The sequence below is a fragment of the Pomacea canaliculata genome, linkage group LG1 (assembly GCF_003073045.1).
Source record: "Pomacea canaliculata isolate SZHN2017 linkage group LG1, ASM307304v1, whole genome shotgun sequence".
Taxonomy (NCBI): Eukaryota; Metazoa; Mollusca; class Gastropoda; order Architaenioglossa; family Ampullariidae; genus Pomacea; species Pomacea canaliculata.
In genome coordinates, this window is record NC_037590.1 from 35421944 (window position 1) to 35440336 (window position 18393).

The 18393-nt window shown below is 42.9% G+C and overlaps 2 protein-coding genes and 1 long non-coding RNA gene across 5 annotated transcripts; 2 read left to right on the forward strand and 1 right to left on the reverse strand.

Annotated features, from left to right (window-relative positions):
• The first annotated feature begins 112 nt into the window (after window positions 1-112).
• LOC112576943 (integumentary mucin C.1-like) lies at window positions 113-7841 on the forward strand. The gene is made up of 8 exons (XM_025259828.1): window positions 113-512; window positions 4198-4488; window positions 4910-5016; window positions 5741-5847; window positions 6262-6329; window positions 6516-6692; window positions 7105-7223; window positions 7553-7841. The coding sequence occupies exons 1-8, from the start codon at window positions 272-274 to the stop codon at window positions 7682-7684; spliced, it is 1242 nt and encodes a 413-aa protein (XP_025115613.1). The 5' UTR covers window positions 113-271; the 3' UTR covers window positions 7685-7841.
• Window positions 7842-10000: 2159 nt separating this feature from the next.
• On the reverse strand, window positions 10001-12697 carry LOC112569183. 3 transcript variants are annotated; one of them, XR_003100330.1, is made up of 5 exons: window positions 12423-12697; window positions 11609-11738; window positions 11113-11331; window positions 10560-10712; window positions 10001-10266 (listed from the first exon to the last, which is right to left on the reverse strand). It is a non-coding gene; the product is annotated as an uncharacterized LOC112569183 (long non-coding RNA). The 3 variants fall into 3 exon arrangements; XR_003100328.1 differs by having other exon boundaries at window positions 10623-10712; window positions 11609-12697; XR_003100327.1 differs by having other exon boundaries at window positions 11609-12697.
• A 1219-nt stretch (window positions 12698-13916) lies between these two features.
• Window positions 13917-18087, forward strand: LOC112563917 (integumentary mucin C.1-like). The gene is made up of 8 exons (XM_025238394.1): window positions 13917-14342; window positions 14761-15045; window positions 15446-15543; window positions 16040-16146; window positions 16738-16805; window positions 17086-17253; window positions 17407-17528; window positions 17805-18087. Exons 1-8 carry the CDS (start codon window positions 13991-13993, stop codon window positions 17934-17936), a joined length of 1332 nt encoding a protein of 443 aa, XP_025094179.1. The 5' UTR covers window positions 13917-13990; the 3' UTR covers window positions 17937-18087.
• The last annotated feature ends 306 nt before the right edge of the window (window positions 18088-18393 follow it).

Here is an 18393-nt window from a genome sequence, read left to right on the forward strand (position 1 = left end):
TATACATTACATATTCAAATACAAGACTGGGCAAATTCACAAATCAGATTTTTCTTCTCAGCTGCGGCACATGAGCGAAACCGAGGTGACAATAATGCGAAGTCGTGACTCTTCTGGCAAAAAAAACAACAAAAGACCACTATAGGAGCGGAAGGTAGAAAAGTGTCTTCACCTGGGCTGCACCAGGCAGTCAACCATCCTCAGCCGCTCAGTCCTCCACCATCTCAGTATACCACGTTCTCTATAGGGAGGGTCTAACCTGCAGGAAAAGATGAAGCTGTCGTCGTTGTCCTTGCTGGTCCTGTTGGCGGCGGCGTGCCTGAGGCTAGGCGACTCAACCAACCCTCCTCTCTACCGGAGTCCCTACGAGCCCAACAACGCCTTCGGCTTCCTGCTGAACTCTGGCCAATGCTCCACGACTTACCAGTACAAGTTCATTAAGGTCGACTGCGTCACGTGCGCCTACCAGGTGTACCGCTGGCTCTTCTTTGGCCTCTGCTGCTCAGCATATGGTATGCGCTTTGTGTCCGGCACTGGACACACCCTGACCTCATACGTAGCTTTGATACATAGATTCTTCTTCTTCTACATCTCACTCTCCTCCTAAAATTTTGTATCTGTTGGTGGATTTTAAAACTTTTTTTTTTTACGTTACCAATCACCTTTGATAGAGTTATGGGCCCTAGCGTTGTCCACTTAATACTTAAAATACTTAATCCTTCTCTATATACGCGATTAATTGAGACTCAAAAAGAAAAAATAATGTGTGTTCATTCGAAAAAAATCGTTTATCTATAGGGAGAATCTGGACACTGCTTTTTGACTTCGGAAACGAGACTTTTTTTTTCTTGAGTCCCCCACTTAGCCCTGCGGAAATGACTCCTCTTGGCTTCATAGCCATGCCAGGTTCACGTTACAACACGTAATTATCAGAAAATGGAAATTTCTTTCAAACTCAAGTTTTCCCTTTAAGTTAAAAATAAAATATTATCTGAACTGTAAAATAAACTTCTTAAAAGAAGGAAAAAATACGTGAAACAATTTATTAAGGTATGTCCGGAGGTCCACCACTTATATCTGCTGTTTTCAAACAGCTATACCCTCGTTTCTACATTTTAGACGCTCGGCTAAGCCATTTCTAGATGTAAAAAAGCAGAAACCGCGACTCTTCGCTGAATTTATTTGGGTGGCACGCGGATCTTTGGAAAACATTGCAAGGAAACCAATATTTGCACCTCTGATGTCACTAAGGCACATTTCGCTACCACGTGACATGTCTCGCTCTTTCTACGATTGTTAATAATCCGCCATGTTTTAGTCTCGTGTCTTTTGGGTTTTACTTTATTGATTATTACTTTTACCAAGTGGCGTAGAACAATAATTGGACGGTATTGTCAGAAAAAAAGGCAATGACCACTGGGAAAGGTATCACTGTTCACGAACTGCGTGCTGGGGTGGTCAAAGGTGCAGAGGCGTCAAGAGAAATGATGCGTAGGAAGAATCAGTAAACAACAACAGATGGCCGATACACATTTTCTTAGGTCGATGGGCGACTGTGAGGTCTGGTCACTTTGTCTGGTCTTCAATGCACGTGCTCGTCGCTCGATAGCAAACAAACCCATCGAGGATGATGTGGACACAACGTTTCCAAGACAAAAGGACGGGCGGTGTGATGACCGAAGGACTGCAGCAGCAGCTGCAGCAGCAATGCGTCAGCAGAAGCAGCATATAAATGGTCACCACTGACTATAGTGACAGCACTACTCTTTGCTGCGAGCTGCTGTTGCTGCTGGAACCATGCGGCTGTTCGTTGCCCTCGTTCTGGTCCTGGCCGCGTCTCTCTGTCAAGGACGAGTTGCTTCGCGAAACAAACGTTTTTTCTACATCTATAACACCTATGAGCGCAACAGAGAAGCTGCCTTGAGATACCCACCCCCCACCACCACCCCCACCACCCCCACCAGCACCTACCACTACTACAACTACTACCACCCCTCCATCGCCGTGCGGAGCCAAGAAACAGGCCAACCCGATCTGCTGCGGGCAGTACTGGCTCATCACCAGAATCACCTTCACTGGACAGATCTCTACATCCTACGAGTACCGCAGTGACCAACGCTTACTAACCGGAAAGTGTTGTCAGGTCACCATCGGTGAGTCGTTCAACAGGAGAAGAATGTCTTCTCCACAGTCTTCTTTGGATTCATTTGCCTTCTTCACCCTTCCTGCACATCTCTGGCAAGAGAATACAATATAATATCTGGCAATAAGATACCATCTCCTTTTGCTGTTTCATCATCATCATCATCATCATCATCATCATCATCATCAGCAGCAGCAGCAGCAGCAGCAGCAGCAGCAGCAGCATCACCACCACCACCACCACCATCATCATCATCATCATCATGCTGTTTCCCGCAAATCCTCCTTTCTCATCCGTCGCTTGACCCAGCTTGAAAGCGCTTTCTATTGGTTAAACAAAAGCTTTATCTGAGATTTAACAAAAATGAAAGAGAAGTGGTCTTTTTTAATCAACAATAATCTTTTAAAACACAAATGTAGAAAAAGGGGTTTGGTGACAGGATTACTCAAAAGTACCTGGGTTGTGGTCCAAATATGTCGATAAGCATGCGTGTTGGAACACATTCACAATTGGAAGCACAGGTACACTTCGGTTGGTGGGCGCTTCATCATAGAAGCCATCAACACCAATGCAAAGGTGTGCTCTGCCGTTCTTGAAAGTAAATCTTCAATTCTTGAAGAAATTTGATCTTCACTTACACGTATATGTATATAAACAGATGAAAGTCTGTGGAGTAGAGACGGAGATGAAAAAAAAAAAATCCGTGATACCATCTTGCTCACTTGTTCGTTCCTTTTCGTATACGTTCCTTCTTCCACCCACTCTTTGTTCAATTTGTGTCTTTCATTCAAATCATGTTATTCTTTTTTGAGCCGAGGAGAAGAATGTGGCAATTAGGGCTGCATTTTAGTGTTTTCTTGTCTTTCATTTGAGTCACCAGTAATAGCTTCGAACGTAGAAGACATATATGAAAATAATCAGATTCTGGGGCTATGCCCGAGTACTGAACCAACGACATGAAATATTTCTGCCTGCTTTGGTGATGGTCTGACAATCGCCCGTAGATTCTCCATGATATCCCACATCCCCATACACACCCCCACATTTAGTATAGATGTATAAACACACACACACGCGGCCCACACAAAGAGGATGTGGACATTCGTGGCCTCCAGTATTAAGCCGGACAATGGCCGAAGTCCGGGATATGGTAAAAAGTGCAGTGTCACTGACGAAAATTCAAAAAGTGGGCGTCGTCGTGGTTGTCTTTTTTTTTTTTTTTTTTTTTTTTGGTAAAGACTCGGATATCAGAAAAAACGAGAAAATGTACCGCTACAGTTTTCCGTCAGAGACACTGTGATGTTTTGTCAGGTCCGGACCATTGGCCATTGTCCTCCTTCGTACTCTACGCCCCCGCCTGTGACCAACTGACAGTTTGGATGTGGAGGAGGTATGAAGCAGGGGTTGATAGGCACTTCTCGCTGTACGTCATCAGGCGACAAGGGATGGGACAGGGTGTCCGCTTGGTCACCGACATTCAGTCCTTGAGAGGACACACCGAGTGCCGGGTGCGCGCGCGTGTGTGTGGGGTCGGAGTTCTCGTGATACAAGGTTCATCTTGTGACGGAGGACAGAGATGGCGGTGTCGGCGCTAGTGTTGGTGTACATACTTGGCATGCTGTTGGGAGGTGGCAGGTCGCAGTTCGCGTATTACGATGGTGGTGTTGTGGTGCCCCACGGTTTGCACCTGCACGTGTAGCCTGCTGTCAGACATTGCAGTTTCTCTTTCTTCGCTACGACCCTAAGTGTTGCCTGAACATTAACGAGCGTCAGTGGTTATCGTCTCTTGTCGCCTTTTCTAGATTTTTCTTTTTTTTCCGTTTGTCTTCCCTACCTTCACACCTCTGTCACTCTTCTGTCCCTTTCTTTCTCTCTTTCTGTAAAAGATGTATACGCGCGTGCGTGCGAGAAAGGGAAGATTGAAATGAAGAAAAAAAATCGTAGCATATTGTATATTTTGTAGTCTTTATTCCTTTTGCAAGAAAGAGACAGAATGTCATTGCATCTGATGATACTACAGAGCAAAAAAAGATTGAATTTTAACCTGTTTGCAGGACAGTGCTACTGCGACGCAGCGTTAGCACCAGAATGTATTATTGCTACAGAGACCACCACTACCACCACCACCACTACCACCACTATCCCCCACCACTACTCCACCACCACTACTCCACCCACCACAACTACAACCACGCCTTCTACAACAACAACCACGCCTTCTACAACAACAACAACAACAACCACGCCTTCTACAACAACAACCACGTCTACCACAACAACAACTACGCCGCCAACCACTACTACCACCCCAGCGACTACAACCATAACGACAACTATTGCGAAAGGTAGGCATGACTATTTGGACTATTTGTGTGTGCATGGAAGACAGTGTATTGTGAATACAAAGCCGACAGATAGTCGCTCAGGTACATGCAGGACACAAGTTGACACCACCACACATCCAGACAACTACTTTTCCTCTAGTGAAGACGATGTTTCTTACGGCTTTGTCCATTGTGTGCTGTTAGGGTTGTTTTAGGTTTGTTCCTTGTACAACTAGATGGCAACTAATGATTGCCATCATATTTTAACAATAAAACAAATTGCTGTGGACATGTTTTACTCTCTCTATCTCTCTCTCAGAATTTAAAAAAAATACTTTAAAATGTAAGATGGTGTAATTGTGAGAGGATCATATAATTCTGTTGTTAGAAAAACATGAGCGAATACAAGAACACGATTCTTCTCTTTTGATGTTTTGTGCAGTCTGTCCAAGTCCGATTCAGACCAGACTTCTTGGTTCCACTTCACTCAGTGGCTGTGACCCTGGGGTCATAGGACTCTGGGTCGTCAATGGCAATAACTCGTACCCAGTAAGTAAAACTAGAACTAGTCTGGCCCTGTAACAGGACTTCTGTTCCTAAGCTGAGCCATTTCCATAAGCGAATCTAGTTTATTTTCTATCAGTATTGGTGTAAACATCAGCCAGATTTGTCTGTCGTCTGTCTGTTGAGCATTTCTTTTCACGGATTCTGCAGTACATCACCCGTCAGTGAATCTCGTCACGAATCTCGAAGGGAGAGGATTAGAAATGATTTATAAACTGAACGAACTTTTAAAAATAATAATTGTAGTAACCAGTATTTATCAGGCGCATTTATATAGGTATTAGGCTGTCAATCAGTCACAAAATGTGAGAATTTCCTCTACTTTCCTGTCTAGAAAGGGACATTCTATAATGATACTAGTCGTGGTCATTGCACCCATCACAATTCCACAGGCATTCTGGAAATTGTTTATTTCGGAAGGTCTGGCTCTGTGTCCCATGCAAAGTCAAAGTCTGCAAGCAAAATATCGACGATCTTTATAAAGTATTTCCAGTTATGAGGTATGAAAAATCTCTGTGCGAATACCGTAGCCTGTGTACAATATCTTATTAAAGACTTTTAATATACTGGGATGTTGTGTATTGACTGTGTTTTTGCATTTCGCTGTACATAACTCGCCAGTCAGTGACTATGAACATTTCCTGACAGAGTTCTGTCAGCTCTACTCTGGCACCCCGGTCTGTGATCCATGTCTGTGCAATGTTTGCAGTTCTGTAACGCCGTGTACGCCACAGACCCCAAGACACTGGCCCCCATCGTGTTGACTCTCGACTTCTGCTACCAGACCCTGTCAACAGCAACGACTGCCAAACTGCCGTGAGTACTACCATGTCTTTTCACGAATAAACTTTTTTCCGGTGTAGGAGGTCAGCAAATTATTCCCATTAAAAGCAGTGACACCAGAAGTCGTTTGAGGATGGAGTGGGAGGAAAAAGAGAAGACAGGAACTCACGAATCTCGAAAGGAGAGGATTAGAAATGATTTATAAACTGAACGAACTTTTAAAAATAATAATTGTAGTAACCAGTATTTATCAGGCGCATTTATATAGGTATTAGGCTGTCAATCAGTCACAAAATGAGAGAATTTCCTCTACTTTCCTGTCTAGAAAGGGACATTTGAGAAAAAAATCCAATTTCTGTAGTACTGTACTTTCATATGGACACACACAGAGTATATGTGCGTGCGTTCGTGTTGTGTGTGTGTGTGCGCGTGCTTATTATGGTGCAGGGTGGACTTTCGTCTGAGTGGTTCCGATCCGTTGGGGTATGCTTCCTATCTTTTCCGGAACACAACGGGTAAGAACAACTTTATAAAATTGTATAAAACTTACAATTTATGAAAAAAGTCTTACCTCTTTAGAAATACAAATACGAGAGTTAACGATGTTAACGATACAACAAGACTGAAAGCGTGCGTTGCAAGTTCATATTATTCCCAGGTGTCTTTAAAAAAACAACTTTTGTTGCGACTCTTGCTGACAGCGGTTTCCGGGGTAACGAGACTGGAGAACACCCAGGTGCTGACGGGATACTTCAACCCGGCAAGTGGAACATGCTTTAGTCCAGCCTGCGTGTACAACAACGCCACCATGACCATCAACACCACCAGCTGCTACATCGCCAGCTACGGAGCTACTAACAGGACAGCTACCAACACTTGTAATTATTTTAAAAGTCACTTTCAACCTTCCATTATTCATCTACTGTCTTTTATTTCTTTACTGCTGTTGCTGTTACTTCCTACTTCTCTAAGAACAGCAACTAATGGTACTCTTTATTGTCGCTATCATCATTCTTTCGTCTCTCAATCTGTCTCTGTGTGTGCGCGTGCACATGCGCACAAATATTACCGACTGTTACCTTTCTTCTTCAAGGGTGAATATTTCTATTCAGAACAAAGCTTTTCTTGAATCAGCCTCTCGCCTGATGAATGGTATCCACTGTTTCTGTTCAAGAGCTGGCTTTGCTTGCGCCAAAGATTTTCTTCGTATTCTTCCCAGAACATTTGACCATTAACCGTCTTTTTTTCAGCCCGGTTTGCTGTAGCTAATAGCTCACGATTTGCTTGCAGTGGTTTACAACGGGCAGGTGAACACCATCCCGGTTCAACTTGCCACTTCTGGCTGCACTCTGAGGGCAGGCACTGATCAGACGTGCTTTGTCTCTACTAACGGTGGGGCCAACTGTCAGGTAAGACCACTACCTTTATATTCAGTTATCACAGGGTAGCTCTTGACTTCATCTTCACTCAGGCTCTCTCTCTCACACACACACACATGTGAATTTTATTTTTAAAAGATAGCAGATGACTGTTGACTGACTTTTTTTTTAAAAAAATCAGTTTTTCAATACTGCTCGATCAAGGACGATCAAAACAATTTCAAAAAGAAAAACAATTGATCCTTGAAATTCATCTTTACTGGAAACCATTTCCGACGATTCCCTTCTAGTTGGAACTTACGAATGCTTCAAGATCTCAACTAATCCGTAAGAGTTAATATTTTAAATGGTCGTTACAGGGAGATGCTGGCGCACCTGTGTACTGCAAGATCCAGACAGGTGAGACTGTGCTGTACGGCCTCAACACCCAGAATACCGTGTGCGGGAACAGCGCCACGTACTTTGCTGTCGAGCCGATCCCCGCTTTTTAACGGACACAAGACGTCGAGCTACGTGATGTCAACGTCACTCGTCGATCATCAGAGCCGACTGCTTGCACTGGTGAATTGTCAAGTTAGACAGGACAGCTTTGTGGGAAAAGATTGTGCGATTTTCAGAAATTGGTCATTAAAACACTTTCATTTTCAACACGTTTTTCTCTTTTCTCTGTGTGTGTGAATGTAGAAATTCTTGAAAGGTGCTATCTTGAGCTCCACACACTGCTTTTCAATTACCAAATACAGATGGAGGCGTGTATCGCACACACCGTTAATGTTCACCTGTTTGTCTACCCTCACGTGGGAGCGGGGGATGGTCGTGCAAACATTGTTGGTACAAATACTCCGTGACATCAGCGTTACACGCCCTCCCAACACCTTTTCTTCTTTATTGTTGCTTCCTGCTTCTCAGACTGTCACTTGACAGTTCGTGCAAACATCTTGCTGTGCAAGGATAGTGAATCCAGAGAAAGACGGTTGTACACAGGTAAGTCTCATGTGCGTATCTGGAAGAGATGAAGCTCATCTGCTCGCAACTGTCTCACCACGAATTTGTATTACTGGAATGCTGGCAGACGACTTTTTCCAAGTACAGTGGAACCTCGGTTAGCGAACGCCTCGGATAGCGAATATTTCGGTTAACGAACAAAAATTTTGTTAAAAGTTTGTCTCGGATAGCGAACAAAATTTCGGATAAGGAACAGCCACGTGAACAACACGTGACCGACTAGCATGTCATCATTCGCGCTCGAGACACAGTTACGATCAGTCGTTCCTTAACTGTGCGCATTATCTTATTTAGTGATTGTTGTGCTTTATTTTAATAAGATAATCCTCAATCATGGCTCAAAGAAGATTAAGACTAATAATAGTAGTGAGGTAATGACAAGGAAGCGGCCAACAAATGAATTGAAAAAGGAAATGATTTCAAAGTATGAAGGTGGCATGCGTCTGTCGGATATGTGATGTCCTATTACCGAAGAGTTTTACAAAAAAGTCAGAAGGAACAGACGCTGGACAAGTTTTTTTCCTTTAACCTCAAAGCTACAGAAAAGGGAAGTCACCCCCGATTTTACAATGTCACGTGTGCTCATGGAGGGGAAATACAAGCAGTAATTCCACCCCTTCCTCCCCACACCTGCTTCCACCCACGCCGTCAAAACGGCAAGTTTTCTGATGTTTAAATGCTTTGGTTAATGTTTTTTATGTTTATTTAACTCCATTTATATCGCATTATAACTGTTCTCATTAAAACAAATACCTATAGAGCCTGTAACTTTCAAATATTAGCGAGTCAACAGGGGCTGGGAACCAATTAAATCTATTTCCTTTATTTCTTATGGAAAAAATTGTTTCGGATAGCGAACATTTCGGATAACGAACAGCTTTCCAGAACGGATTAAGTTCGTTAACCGAGGTTCCACTGTAACACCTTCAACGAGGCGTTAGGCTACAAAGCTTCCGGTTTAGTCACATTCTTTGTTACTGCTAGCCGAGACTAACAGCGGAGAACTTCGCAAGAGGCTAAGCGTTGGTCTTGGCAGACAGACAGCAGTCCACCCGTACACCTCCATGGTCTCACCAAGGAAAACAAAATAACTGCCCACCGTTCCTTTCTATGTTATTTTCAACTAACTTCCCGCGTCTTAGTTTTGTGGGTGAGAACTCTTGTACAAGTAGCTACGACTCTTAGTTTGTTTTTTTTTTGTTCTTATTATGACATGTACAAGCTTATACTCACATACATGCCAGACACTATTTTAAATCTTCTATTAAAATCCAAGTTATAGCTTTTACTGTCCTGAAATGCTTATATATATATATATATGATTTATCACTCATTTTGATTTATCTAGCGGAATCCTCACAACTCATTTTGGAAATATCTTTAATTATGAACTGAGTAAAATCAGTTTTTTCTTATAAAAGTCATTTTTGCAGTGAGACATGGTTTAAAGTGCTTATTTGACAGAAAGTCATTTTTCAATTTAGAAAATAATTTTTAAACAGTGTACATTGAATGGTGATCAATCACACTTTAGTAATTTAATACTGTATTATCCATGACATCCACATGTACATAACAAATTAATCCCTAAAGCTTTTTATCACTTCTACCTGAGTCAAAGAATGAAATTTGCAATTTTAAAATTATTGCTGCATCAGATTAAGAACTTACAGTACTCCTGTGTGGTGAATTTTGAAATTTCAAACTTTAGAAAGAAAATGGCTTAAAATAATTGTCACACACACATACATACACATATAAACTAGAAACGCAAAGTAAGAATGATCTAATTATTTAAATTTTATAACATTCAGTCACAAAAAATAGAGGGAAGAGGAGTAGAGCTTATGGTCTATAAATTAAAGAAATTCTTTTCTTTATTTCAATGGCCGCCAGCATTGAGTTCTAACATAAAAACTCCAGTTTTTTTCTGGCAGAACCCTTCCCAACTTTTTTAGTGTTGTGTAAAGTGTTCTCCAAAGCAGCCCTCGTCCGCTGAATGTTGTACTTGTTCCGTTTCAGCCTGTCTTCTACTGAGCTTTTAGACACAAGGTCTGTCATCATGGAGCTGAAATAACAATAAATACTAGCCCAGTGAAGAATAAACTTTGGGCATGTATCAAAGCTCCTTAAAAGAGTTTACAACTAGTACAGAAATCTGTTTGTGAGAACTCTTTATAGTCACATTATAGACACATTTGACAACAAGCCGGTAGTGATACTCTACCTTCTCTAACAAAATGTTGCATCCACTTATTAAGTTGTGGTTTACAAGACCATAGACAAATTATCACAAAACATTAGATCATATAAAACTATACCTGATTAGGAAAAACAATTTAATGGCCTTAAGAATTTCACCTCAGAAAGTTAATCTCTTTTTGAGATTCTGTACCATCTTTGGCCTTATCATCTTTATCTTACTGGATATTCTTGCTGAGCTGTTCATCTCTACTTTAAGCATAATCCGGCATCTCTTGCAGTTTCTTTTCTCTTTCTTCTGCTGTCATATTGCTGCATTAAAAAGAATTCAATGGCAATGAGCATAAAGACGTTAACGTTCATGTAATAAAAAGTAGAATACAGAATCATAGTTCCTCCTCCTACATCCCCCCACATAAAAAAGAAAAAAACTATTATAGCTCCTGGGGCAATAAAAAATATGTTAGTATTTCTCTCACTTTTATGACATTCCACTTGCAAAAAGGAGCAGGAGAAAAGTTAGCAAAGACAGTGTGAAAACTAAGGCTGTAATCTGTTCTGCTAAAAAATATTTGAGTGTATAAGGAACTCTGAATCAAACAATGGCTATCAGCACATGAGGCTATTCTAATTCTCCCCTCTCCCTCTCTTTCTCTCCTGTGCCACGCTCGTGCCACACACACACACAAATGAAAGGCAGCAGTATGCTCACATGGTCTTCTATTAAGATGACAATGCTCAGCCTGTGGTAAGATATCATGGGCAAAAACTTCATGGCTGTTATCAAAGCAATGACAAGGAAGTATAAAGCTCGCCTTGACTGTTTGAGGAAACTTGGATCTTTTAATGTCCGCCCAGAACTCCTGCAACCATCCTTCAATTCTGTAATATGCAGCATCGTGACTTTGTCCTAGTGTGCTGGGATGGGAGCCTAACAAAACAGGATAGGGACAAGATGTACAAAACAGTAAAAAATTAGGAGGGGTGACCAGGGTACTTCGTGCAAATATTTGAAGGATTTATATTGTATTTCAAACCCAAGCAAAATGCACTGGCAAAACAAACAAGTGATACCCAAGGCAAAAAATAATATAAACTAGAGATTCTTCCTGTCACCCAGCCTCTCTTAGCTGTAAAACCTAAGATCTGTTCGCACAACAGGGTACACTTAAACAGGATCCTTTCAAACATGGTCAAGTACTGCTTACTGTTCTATGGTGGCTGATGTTTCTTGACTGCTGGTCCATATTTCTGCCAGCTGACTGGTGAAGTGGACTTGTCAGATACCCAGCTTGCATGTGATGGCTTTGGAGACTGCCTTTTCTTGACACTCATTTTCTGGACAATAAGAGAAAAATTGTACAGATTCTTATGTTCTAGCTGTATACAGTTTGGTGTATATGTAAACATGTTGACCCCAGTGTACAGAATTCTTAATATATTTCATTTGATCAACCAATAATATCTTAGAACGTAGAAAACAAAACATAAGCATGCTCCGGGGCTAGAAATATTTTTGCCTGCTTTGGTGATGGTCTGACAATCGCTACCATATTCACCCCACACACCATATGCACCGCCACATTCTAGTGAATATTTTATATACACACAGACACACGGCCCACACCAAACGAGGCGAACACAAAGAGAATGTGGACATTTGTGGCCTCGAGTATTAAGCGGGACAATGGCCGAAGTCCGGGGTATGGTAAAAAAGATCCGTGTCATTGAAGAAAATCACGTTTGATATGAAGCGGGGGTCATCGCGGGGATTTCTTTGTTAATTTGTTTAACTCTCTAATTCCCCCCCCCCCACACACACACACACACACACACACAAAAGGAAAATGAATTAAGCGCCCGTTTAGCCAATAAAAAGCGCTTGTCTGTATTTGTCAACTGTCGTTAAAACTACGTAAAGCGACGGGCAAAAAAAAAAAAGTGCGACGACGATAATAATGACGATGAAGATGATGATGAAACAGCAAGTAGAGAAAGGAGAAGACAAAGTAACATATCCACCGTAGGTGACTCTGGTGATGAGCCAGTACTGCCCGCAGCAGATCACGTTGGCCTGTTTCTTGGCTCCGCACGGCGATGGAGGGATGGTAGTAGTGGTAGTAGTGGTAGGTGCTGGTGGAGGTGGTGCGGGTAGTGGGGGGCCTGACAGCAGTTTCTCAAAGGTGTAAAGTCTGCGGTAATCACGTTAGTGCTGCGAAGCAACTCGTCCTTGACAGAGAGACGAGGCCAGGACCAGAACAGCCGCATGGTTCCAGCAGCAGCAATAGCAGCTCGCAGCAAAGAGCAGTGCCGTCACCACAGTCGGTGGTGACCATTTATATGCTGAGTCTGCTGGCAGACTGCTGCAGCTGCTACTGCAGTCCATCACACCGTCCGTCCTTTTGTCTTGGAAACGTTGTGTCCACATCATCCACGTTGGCTTTTTTTTTTTCTTGCCATCGGGCGACACGCGCCTGCATCGAACACCAGAAGCAACTACATTGAAATATCGCCGGAGGCTCCCCACTGACCTCTTTGCTTTCCGACCATCTGTACCTTAGCCTCCTTCTCAATGAAGCTATCGGCTAAAGGGCCTTCTTAGCAGGACACAAATCATTGAATATGTGAATGTGTTTGGCACACTTTTCCACGTTGGTCATTTAAAAATAAACAGTTTGTTTCTGGTTAAGAAGAGCCCTAAGGGGCAGGTCACATAGATTGTGAGATTTTCTAAAGTACAAAACAACTAAAACAAAATTTTTAGACCAAGATCCATGTGGCCTCTATCAAACTCAGTGAACAATGACCTATATACTTGCACTCTGTTGATCAAACTGTTGTCCGACAAAATCACCTAACAGTGTTTTTTTCTGAAGCTCTATGGGTGCAAATAAACACCGACAGAGAAAGGTCTAGCCATAATCAACCGAGACATCTCTATATGTAATAAAAGTCTCAACAGAATCCACTGACACGTCTCTAGATGTAATAAGCTCTCAAAAACCCACCAACCTATCTATCTATCACGCTCTCAAAAATCCATTAAACCAATAAGCCTTAATCCGCCATGTTTAATATTCGTGCCTGTGGAATTTTATTTACTGATTATTATTTTGAACAAATGGTGTAGAACAATAATTCGACGATATTGTCAGACCAAAGACAGTAACCGCTAGAAAAGGGTATTGCTGGTCACGGAATGTGGGGTAGGGGTGGTTAAAGGTGCAGAGATATTGAAGGAAATAATGGATTGGAAGGATCAGCAAACAGCAACAGGTGGCCGATACACCGTTTTTTTAAGTACGATACACCGGTACAACAGGTGACTGCGAGGTCTGGTCACTTTATCTGGTCTTCGATGCACGTGCGTGTCTTACATGAGCGAAAAAAAAAAAAAAGCCAACGTGGTTGATGTGGACACAACGTTTCCAAGACAAAAGGACGGGCGGTGTGATGACCGAAGGACTGCAGTAGCAGGTGCAGCAGTAGGTCAGCAGACTCAGCATATAAATGGTCACCACCGACTGTAGTGACAGCACTGCTCTTTGCTGCGAGCTGCTGTTGCTGCTGTTGTTGCTGCTGCTGGAACCATGCGGCTGTTTGTTGCCCTCGTTCTGGTCCTGACCGCGTCTCTCTGTCAAGGACGAGTTGCTTCGCGGCACAAACGCTTTTTGTTCCTCTATAACATCCTTGAGCGCAACAGAGAAGCTGCTGCCAGACCTCCACCACCTGCACCAGCTGCACCAGCTGCAGCAACGCCTGCTACTGCTGCCATTACTACCACCCCTCCATCGGTGTGCGGAGCCAAGAAACAGGCCAACCCGATCTGCTGCGGGCAGTACTGGCTCATCACCAGAGTCACCTTCACTGGACAGATTTCTACATCCTACGAGTACCGCAACGACCCGCGCCTACTAGCCGGGACGTGTTGTCAGGCCGCCGGTAAGTCTGTCAACACCAGAAGGATGTTGGTCTTCTTTGGACTCACTTGCCTTCTTCACACCTCCTCCTCCCCCTCCTCCTCCTCCTCCTCCTCCTCCTCCTCATCATCATCATCAGTGTTTACCGAAAAGCTTTTTTTCTCGTCCGTAGCTTGACGCAGTTTTAACGACAGTTGATAAGCACTTTTTATTGGTTAAAAGTAAGTTGTTTGACACGAGCTTTGAATGAAGACCAAAATTTATTATATATTACATTGTATATTTCGCATTCTGTGTTCTTTTTGCCAAGAAGAGACAGACCTCATTGTATCTGATGATGCTACATGTCTTGAGCTATGTTTTCGTTTTGACAAGAAGTTGTAATTATGTTGTGTTATAACCATGACCTTTAAAGAGAATGAAATTTATCATGTTTACAGGACAGTGCTACTGCGACGCAGCCTTAGCGCCGGAATGTATTGTAGAGACAACAACCACTACTGTCACTACCAGTACTCCAACCACCACTGCTACCTCCACTACAACTGCCACCACCACCACTACTCCAACCACTACTACTCCCACCACCACCACTACTCCCACCACCACCACTACTCCAACCACCACAACCACGCCTTCTACAACAACCACGCCTACTACAACAACTACACCAACCACTACTACTGCCCCAACGACTACAACCATAACAACGACTATTGCGAAAGGTACGCATGACTATTATTGTTTGCGTGTAGAGGGAAGACAGGTGTAATATGAACGATTGTTAACACAAAGTGGACAGCACATTCAAATGTTATTTTCCTGGCGTGAAGAAGACATGCTTTGTACAGCTTTGTCCATGATGTATTGTTAGGGTCCTTGCAGAATTGTTATTTGTACAACTTAATGGCGACTTCGCAACGTGACTGTTATACACTAATGATTATCATCATATTTTAACAAGACAATGAGCTGTCGACATATTTTACTCACTCAGAATTTTAAAAAAAACTTTAAAATCCTGTTATTATAAAATATGAGCGAATACCAAGTCCCCAAATACACTAATCAAGAAAGGGAGATTATCAAAACAAAAACATGATTCTTCCCCTTGATATTTTGTAGTCTGCCCGAATGCAATGCAGACCAGACTTCTTGGTTCCACTCCACTCAGTGGCTGCGACCCTGGCGTGATAGGAATCTGGTTCAATAACTTGTACTTCGTAAGTAAAACTAGAATTAGTCTGGCACTTCAACAGGACTATTGTTTGTAACTTAAGAGCCATTTGCATGAGCACGAGTCAGATTTGTCTGTCATGTAGTAATGTTAAAAGGGTCGTAAACTCGCACACAATTAGTCTAGTGTGGCTTGTCGACAAACCTGGGACTGTTTATACAAGAAAGCGGGACATATCTACCAGAGTAGAGGTGTTAAGTGGGGTAGACAGCCTCAAGTGACTACAGTAAGCCAAGCGCGACCAGCTAGCCAGCGAGGAGTTAATGACATCTAGGAAAAGAGTAAATCCAACTTTACTTCTATATCGAGGCTGAGTGAAGTCAAGCGGGGCAAGACTCGGAAGGACAATGGGGTTAGAGAACCTTGATGAAAGTATATCTGTCTTAAGTACGTTTCCCTATCGTTGAACATTTCCTGACAGAGATTAGTCAGCTATACTCTGGTACCGCAGTCTGTGATTCATGTCTGTGAAATGTTTACAGTTATGCAACGCCGTGTACGCCACAGACCCCAAGACACTGGCCCCCATCGTGTTGACTGTCGACTCCTGCTACCAGACCCTGTCATTTGCAGCAGCTACAGGCATAGCGTGAGTACCACCATGTCTTTTAAAGACAGTGAGGTAGGACAACAAATTAATCCCATCAAAAGTGGTCATTTAGGTCATGAACACCATTCATAAACCACGAAGAACATCTTATCTTTCAGATGTGACAATCATTACACACCTTTGGTACAAAACGATCTCAATCAGGGCCACATCCACATGCACTACTGTTGGAGCTGGTACAGTTTTAAGTTAGATTGAAAGAGAGCATAAGTTTCTAGCATTGAAGGTCAAGGAAAAAGGAAGGAATTATGTCTGATTACGTGTGAAGCGGCCGAGAGTCAGAAGACGACTGCCAATGGAAGAACAGCGAGGTGTAGTGTAGTGAGAAATCAGACTAGAAAGGTGGGAGGTGCTCCGGTCATAATGTCATAGCAGATATCGGTGAAGATATTTCTAGAGATAAGTTTTGTCTGACAGTTTAGTTTTTTTGAGATTTTCTTCTACTTCTCTCATATTTCTGTAGCACTTTCATGTGGACGAGATGAACACACGCAGGATATATGTGTATGTGTATGTGTGTATGTGTGTGCTTGTGTGTGCATGTGCGCGTGCGTGCTTATTACGATGCAGAGCGGACCTTCGTCTGAGTGGTTCTCAACCGTTGGGCTATGCTACGTATCTGTTCCGGAACACAACGTGTAAGAACAACTTTATGACACCTACAGTTTTCAGTTAAGAGGTAACGATTAGCATACAACAAGACTGAAAGCAAGAGCAGATGCAGGCAAGATCAGAAGTCTTTGTCACACGAAGTATTGTAAACAGATGGAATAAGTGTTTTGTCTTCCTCCTCACCATCATCAAAGATTTAACTCTCCTCGTCCATTCGTGTCAAATCGATTCCTTGCCCTAAATACTGATCATAGTATTCCCAGGTGTCTTTAAAAAAAAACCTTTTGTTGCGACACTTGCTGACAGCGGTCTCCGGGGTAACGAGACTGGAGAACACCCAGGTGTTGACAGGATACTTCAACCCCACAAGTGGAACATGCGTGAGTCCGGCCTGCGTGTACAACAGCGCCACCATGACCATCAACACCACCAGCTGCTTCATGGCCAGCTACGGAGCAAACAGCGTCAACTCTGGTTATTATTTTCAAAGTTGTTTTCAACTCTTTATTATTATCTATCGTCTTCTACTTCTGCTTCTACTTCCTCCTCCTCTAAGAACAGCAACTAATGGTGCTCATCTTTTCTTCTTTTATTGCTTTTAGCTAATGGTTGATGCTTTGCTTGCAGGTGGCGCGACTGAGAACGGGCTGGTGAACACCATTCCAGTTCAACTTAGCAGCTCTGGCTGCACTAACCTGCAGGCTGACCAGAAATGCTTTGTCTCTACTAACGGCGGGGCCAACTGTCGGGTACAAACACTAGCAATATATTCAGTTATCACATGGTAGAACTTGACGTCACTCTCTCTCTCTCTCTCTCACGTGAATTTTATTTTTAAGAGATTGATGGATGACTTTTGACAGACTTTTAAAACCAGATTATCAGTTTTCATAAGTGGTCAATCAAGGACGGGACAAATATTCCTGTCAAGAAAGAAAAAAAATTATCCTTAATTGGAAACCATTTCACACTAATCCATTTTGATCTTAACAAGTTCATAAAGCTTTTTGAAATTTCCATTACAGGGAGATACTGGAGCACCGGTGTACTGCAAGATCCAGACAGGTGAGACTGTGCTGTACGGCCTCAACACCGCCAATAACGTTTGCGGGACCACCGCCACGTATTTTACTGTCGAGCCAATCCCCGCTTTTTAACGGACGTAGTTCGTCGTATTACGTGATGTCAACGCCATTCGTCGATCATCAGTGCATATTGCTTGCACTGTCGGGTTAGACAAGCGAGCTTTGTGGAAAAAGATTGTTCGATTTTTGAGCAATTAGTCATTAAAATAGTCATCTTCACCAAGTTGTCTCTCGTTCTCTTGTCTGTGTACGTGGAACTCTTTAAGCCCCCGTCTTGAATGATGTGCTATCTTGAACCCCCCGCACGTTTTTCAGTAACGAAGTACATACAGGTCATGCGTACATCGCACACACCATTAACGTTCACCTGTTTGTCTGCCCTCACAGACTTCTTTTGTCCTACATGGGCGATGTAGGTGGGGGAGAATCAAGCAAACGATGTCAGTACAAATACTCCGTGAGGTCAGCCTTACACGCCCTCCCCAACTTTGTCGCTTCCTGCTCCTCAGTCACTTGACAGTTCGTGCAA